Raw genomic sequence first — 7,412 nt, forward strand, 5'->3', positions numbered from 1 at the left:
TGGTTTTCGAAACACAAAAGGATTTTTAGCTCCATACAAAGGACTACGCTATCATTTGCAAGATTACCGAGGAAGTGAAAGAGAGCCTCAAAATGCCAAAGAACTATTTAATTATAGACATTTATCTCTGTGTAATGTGATTGAACGGACTTTTGGAGCTTGGAAAAATAGATTTAGAATACTAAAACAAGGCATGAACCACTATGATATTGATACACAAGTGAAAATTGTCATAGCTTGTGCAGTGTTACATAATTATTTGCGAGAATACCAAAGTAGTGATGAAATATTTATGGTCTATGAACATGAAGATATAGTTGCGGAGGATATTGACCAACAATGGCTCAAAGTAACAATGTTGGTTCGTCTTCTCGGTCACATGATCAAGAAATGCAAGTTCAACGTGAGGAAATTGTCCGTACTATGTGGGAGGATTATATTAAATACTAGTACACTACAATTTATGTTCCTTTTTTTAATTAAATTAATGTTAGATGAAACAATTACTTAAGTGGAGAACAAATAACTTTGTAATAATTTATTATGCGATTTTATAATTTTTTGTTTATTTGATAAGATTGAATAAATAATTGGGGTTATTTTAATAGTTCTACAACTTATGAGATTTTTATATTTATGAGAAAATATACAACACAAAAATTCCATAAATCATGTCCAAACAAACCTTCAATTTCATCTCATGATTTCATATCATGATACCATATCGCATGGTCAAATATTTAATATCCTCGATCTTATTTTATTCTTCCTAGAATAACCAAAGATGTAAAATATAGATGTTTTGTTGCGAGCATCTTAAATTGCACCTTCTGTTTCTCGTTTTATTAAATTTAATTAAATTACTTTTCATCATTGTATATCACTCGTATAATTTAACATCTTTGCGTTAGCTGATTGTATTTATAACGATTTATCTTTAAAAGTTAAAACAAAAAGGCAAAAGAAAAAGATAAGACAGGCAAAACCTAGTTCTTTTAAGAGGAAATTTTACTATCATGTGATTGAGTAGTTATACTAAAGATATTTACCGTATAAAGTATAAAAATTCCAATAATTGGTGTTAATTATATTTTATTCGAAAATTTCTCAAATTATAATAATCTCAGATTTGTTAGAATTCGTGGATACATTGCTCCTTCGCCCAATACACAACAGACAATATATGAGTTATGTATGTATCTGATAGAAGTAGAGTGATATATCTGTAATGTTAAGAGAGAGAAGTAAAAAGAAGATTTTTGTAATTAAATTCAAATGATAAGAATTTTAAAAAAATTTGTTATCTTAAATAGTGTAATTACGTAATTTAACCAAATGTTTCCTTCTTCTAATGACCATTGACCACCTTGTAAAGAAAGCGCACCAGGCCTTACCCCAAAGGCCCACTCAGGAATAACCCACTATCTGTTATTCATCCAACTAATGTCCCAGGATTTCTCCCCTCAAATTTGATCTTGACGTTTTTTTTAGATTTGGTTGAAAAGTGATTAGTAAATGGTATTTTTCTATAGAAGAAGGTGAAAGGCTAATAATGATACATGGGAATACCAAAACCTTACTTTTTTTTTATTTTTTGCACTCTGACTTAAATTCACAATCTTCGAGTTGGAAGTGAGGTGCTTACCATCCTTACTAGCCATGTTATAAAGGGAATAGAGCGTGGGTTTTCTAGCAAATTGAGAGGGGAATAACGTTTAAAAATAATGATAATTGTTGATTTAATCCCACTAGTTGACGTAAGGGATGTTTGGCTAAGTTAGGGGAATTAATTTATAAGCACTTAGAAATTATATATAATATTTATATATTTGGTAAACATGCAAATTACCTCAAATTATTTGTCACAATTTTTTTCTTTTTGAGTCAAATTAGATAAGTTTTTAATCAAAAATTTATATTTTTTTCACCATATTAATATGAAAAAAAATGTATCTTATATTTTTTTATACAGTTTTCAATATCTAAATTTTAATTTTAAAATATTAAATTAATCTAATTCAATATAATTTTAAAATTAATCAAATTGATTCTCAAAATTAAGCATAACAAATATTTTAAGAACCGGGTGATGTATAAGTTATAAATAGCACAAGTTGGTAACCCTCATGATTATGATAACTCCATGTTTATTTCATTTTCATCATTCGTTAGGTTGGTTGGTAACCCCTCTCGTTTGTCTTCTTACTCATGGTCTTTTGTGGTTTGCGTTGTTAGCTTCCACATGCACCTAATTATTTCGATCCTAACACGTTATTCTCCTAATATGCATATATTATTTTGTAAATAGCTTTAACAATATATAAGAAATTTTGATAGAAATAACTTATCAATATTTTATACTAAACATATCAATCTTTTATTACCCCCTCTGTCCCTAATTATTTGGTCACTTTTGAATTGACGCATCTATTAAGAAAACAATAATTGACATAGTGAGTTTATCATTTATCCCTATTAATTATGAAGTGGATGAATTAGTATCTTGGGGTTAGCTATCTTGTGATAACTTATCCCGCCATGTATATGGGATAACTTATCCCGTCACTATGATACAAATTGTGGGATAAGTTATCCCAAACATGGCAACCAAACAAGATACACAAATTTTATCTCATCATTATTTTCTTATCCCATCACTATTTATTTTTAACTCTCACACCAAACGACCCCTAAGAGTTTCAAGAAATTCTACCTTTTTCAAAGCGATTAATTGAGGGTATAATAGGTAAAAAGAATTTGTCATTTCTTGATTTGTCAAAATGGACAAGTGATTAGTGACAACTAAAAAGGAAAAGTGGACAAGTAATTAGGGCGGAGGGAGAATCAGTTTCAGTACTTCAATCCAAATTGAATTCCTACTTCCTTGCCATGGGTATCTTTTAGGGGTTTGGCATTTACTAGGCACTTCATAAGGAGAAGACAACAATTTTTGGCCATCAATTAAATAAGGCAAGAAGCCAAAAAAGCAACTTGAATCTTCACAACAAATGGCTAATGATAATGAATGTTGATGATGTGATGATTAAATGCTTTGACATTGATGCGTGGTGTGGGGTGCTATGAGTGTTTATAGACTTTGAATCTCTCTCACCGAATTCAAAATCCTAATCATACATCAATTAACAAATGAGAAAAATAAAGCTTGCTTAGTTTACTTTTTTTTCCATTTTCAAATACTTATCATATGACGCGAAACATGACAATTGTAACAAATATTTGAGACGGAAGAAGTAATAATTGAGCTGAGTGGGATGGTAGGCTTGAATTTTTCACCAATTGACTTCTTCTATACTTTGACATAAATAAACATTAGAAAGATGAAAATAAATTAAGTTGCCATGATTGAAAGGAACACGCAAATTTCTACGTAACGTTGATGGTGACGAGGCCCAATTGGCTATGGCTTTAGTGACTTTTGATTAATGAAAAAGTCCACATGCATTTGAATACTCCTCCCAACAAATGTTGTAGGCCACCTCTTAATTGGCATTTTTTTAAAATCTGGTGATGTGGACATGTGAATAATCGGAAAGGATTAAAAATACAAAAGATAGAATCATTATCTTGTTAAATTGAAACCAAATTAACATAGTTTTCTGCTTAATTAACATTTAGCAATCAAACAGGATGTGCGTGTCTATTTATTCCATTTTATATAAGTTTAAGTATCTATTTATATACATAGAAAATTAAAGGACATAATGTCAATCGAAACCAAATTAAATGACACATTTTTGTATATTTTGCCAATTAATAAAGTTGGGATTCTAAGAATTTTGTTTCAATAACACTATTAAATGGTGAAGTGGCTAGAACCCATAAATTGGATAGACGGGAAATTAATATGCTGTGCCTTACATAGCTAATTTACCAAACCCTATGGCCTATGGTCTCATAGTCATTCTGTTTTAAGTACAATTAAGTGTGTTGACTTTCCCAATATTTTTTCCTCTTTGTTGTAGATCATTTAAACTTTCATTTTAACTGTCAGTTTGATTTTTCATTTAGTAATTTTTTCCTCTAACCCTCAATTTTTTCTTAAAATAATTAAACTATTTCAGATAAATATTGACCGAATTGAAAAATGAGTAATAAATAAATGACACTATAATTGAATTGCTAAAGATTAGATCTTTTCGATAATAACTCCGGATTATAATCAACAACAACAATAATAAATACCTTCCCACAAATAGGTTCTTATTAGGATAGAAAATGATGGTAAATACACAATCTTATTCCTATATTATAAAAGTTGAAAGATTATTTTCAGCACACCCATAAAACATATTTGGAATATAATCAAATAGATTGAAATTTATTTCTTGAGTACATTTAAGAATAGGCTGATTTTACAAATTATTAGCCACAAATGTAACCAATAGAAAACAACAACCATGTCGATAATGGAAACAATCGAAGGAATTATTACACTTTTACCCAAACGTAGCCGTATTTTGCAAATTTCTACAATTTGACCAAAATCATTTAGGCCATGAAGAAAAATAAATAAGGACAACAAAAAAAAATCATTAAACAAACGAAGAAACAGACAATTTAGCAGAAGCGCAGAGGTATATTATTTTTCAGATTCCTATAATCACAGACTTTTATTTTCATTTAATAATTTATTGATAACAAATAGTCACAGTGTTACGGTCAAAACGAAACCAGTGAGTCAGAAAAAAAAAATTGTAAATTGAAGTATTAAACAAAGCTTGAATTCATAATTTAATGTAAAAAAAAATAAAAAAATTGATCAACATGCCTTATTAAGTATCATTAATTAGGTAAAAGAAATAATGCTAAATAAAAAATTACATCTAATAAATTCATTACGCGGGGAGTTGCCGAACGGCCGACTACCTTCAACCGCCCGTGAGCTAATCATAAAGTTTAATTTTGAAACATGAATAAATAATTTACATCTGAAAAAAGAAATAAAAAAAAAATTACACTTGGTAAATCACTTAAAAAAATTATCTTATACTAGTAAGTATGGATAAAAAACAAAAAAAATAAATAAAGTGAGTAACAACAAATAAAAATATATTAATTCTAATGGTAAAGACAATTATTTAGATACATTTTTGTTATCATGGAAAACTTTTATTATTTATAATATAACATATTATGCAAATTATTTCAAAGATAACTTGGCCATTATTGTAAAATATTGTTACGATGGATGACTAGTATAAAAAATTCTAGCTATACACAAGGGCGGAGCTAGGTGAGTTCGTGGGTTCAAACGAATCCAGTAATTTTTTCGTAGATCCTATATTTTTACTAGAAACTTAAGTAATAACTTGTGAACCCCTAACAAAATTGATTGACAACTCAATGTTAAGGAAGGAGAAGGAAATTTAGAACCTCCAAAATTCTAATATTGACTTCGCCTAGGACTATACATAAATTCCAATATCTATATAAAAAATTAGTATTATATTATATCACCTAGAAGTATTTATGAATCTTGTAAATAAGGTTACCTTATCGCGAGTCTGAAACAAATAAAACTTAAAGATTATTTGATTAAGAAAAAAGTACACTAATCTTATACTTCATTCGTTTCAAATTTCAATTTATGTGAGATAATTTAATTTGACATGAAATTTAAGAAAAATAATAAAGACTTTTGAAATTTGTGATAATAAATATTTGTATAACTATAAATTATTTTATTAAAAATAAATATATCTATACTAATTGTGTACTTAACTTATCTATAGAAATGATTTGATTAGCGATTTAAGTTATTCCAAAAATATATTTATACTTTATTTGTGATGGAATGTATAAATTTATTCTTATCTTATCTGATATTCCATAAACCAAATTATAGTGAATGAAAAAATCTTAATTAGCTAACCATTTACTACTTTAATAACACTGGTCCCATTCCCATCTCGTCCATTCTATAAATACGGCACTGGTACACAAACATGTGAGGAAAAGTCCATCCACAATAGCCAGAGCCTCCATACTTGTTCTCACACTCCTCATCCCAAGAAAGATCTACACTGCACCACTATAAAACAACAAGCAAAATTCTGGTACCTCTTCAATTTTGATCATTTTCTGTATATGATGGCTGGATTACAGAGATCTGCGACGTCGTTCCGGCGACAAGGCTCATCAGGATTAGTATGGGATGACAAATTAGTGACAGCATCAGGTGAATTGATTCAGCTTGGAAATCCACGAGGAGAAACTACTATTAAAACTGATAGAGAAGGAGAAGAAAAGCCTAAATTGGAAGTGTCGGTGCCTGATAAGGCTTCATCAAAAACGGCTGGATCCATGGAGAGGAGCCGATCTAATCGCGGTTTCCGAACTGGTAAGGTGTCGCCGGCAATTGAACCGCCGTCTCCTAAAGTATCTGCATGTGGATTCTGTAGCGCTTTTGCAAAGAATGATAAATCTAACCGTCGACCTAAATCCGGCAAGCGTAAGATGTAATATTATTATTCCGGTGAAAAAGGGATTAGGTCAGAATTGGATGGCGCAAGTAACGTTCATCTCGATAAGGATGAGGTGTGATAATTTTGGTGCTAGATGACAACTGTACTACTTGTTTTATGCATTTTTGGCTTTTTCTCTGCCAGATTTGTTCTTCTTTAGGTTCGCAGGGGACAATTTCTTCCAGTGTCTTACTTTTTCTTATTGCCTGGATAATCGATGTGCATAAGCTTTAGCTTTTTCCTTTTTCGTTAAGCCGCAATGAATCATTTCTCGTTGTACAAAGTTGAATCTGAAATTGGGGCCATCTCTTGCTTTATCTTCTGGTTATGTGAATTGAGTATATCTCATGTTTTATCTTCTGTATACAAGTATGCTTATTGTATACACTATTTCTCTCTCCCCATATATTATACTATGTATACGTTACTCCTCCCTTCATTGAGTTCTGATTTTCATTTTTGGGAGCTTGTTGATTCTGTCTTGCTGAAAGTTGAATAAAAAAATTACTGTATTTGTTTTTGAAGATTTGACACCGAATTTAGATGATATTCAGTTTGAACTCCTCATTAGGTAGACCAAATTTTACCAAATCAATACACATTCCTAATATGATCAATTCCGTGAGGTGAAGAAAATAGTCGAAAACTGGTAAGAAATTAAAGAGGAACTTGCCATTACTAGCATACAATCACTACTCTACTCTGCCTTTGTTGATCGATTACTATTACACTGAATATATTATTGTTGTTGACTAGTTGTTAGTGCACCTATATTGGGGAGAAGAAAGGTAACAGAACCACAACCCGTTCAAGGTTAGTAACGGAAATTGAAAATCACGAGGTCTTCAATTTAATTTTTTTCAGAGGCAAAGAAAAAACTAAATAATTTCTTCCTCTGTATTGAAGTTGATGGTTAGGTAGCAATTA

General features: G+C 30.2%; 1 protein-coding gene across 1 annotated transcript; it reads left to right on the forward strand.

Moving 5' to 3' along the window:
- Positions 1 to 5,868: 5,868 nt before the first annotated feature.
- On the forward strand, positions 5,869 to 6,802 carry LOC125832560 (MAPK kinase substrate protein At1g80180). Its single transcript, XM_049511741.1, has one exon. The coding sequence runs from the start codon at positions 6,109 to 6,111 to the stop codon at positions 6,481 to 6,483; it is 375 nt and encodes a 124-aa protein (XP_049367698.1). The 5' UTR covers positions 5,869 to 6,108; the 3' UTR covers positions 6,484 to 6,802.
- The last annotated feature ends 610 nt before the right edge of the window (positions 6,803 to 7,412 follow it).

Source organism: Solanum verrucosum, unplaced genomic scaffold (assembly GCF_900185275.1).
Source record: "Solanum verrucosum unplaced genomic scaffold, falcon-dt-bn FXZP01000009.1, whole genome shotgun sequence".
NCBI lineage: Eukaryota > Viridiplantae > Streptophyta > Magnoliopsida > Solanales > Solanaceae > Solanum > Solanum verrucosum.

What these genes read in the sequence shown, in the direction of transcription:
- LOC125832560 (XM_049511741.1), top strand. Translation starts at nt 6,109, where the DNA reads ATGATGGCTGGATTACAGAGATCTGCGACGTCGTTCCGGCGACAAGGC.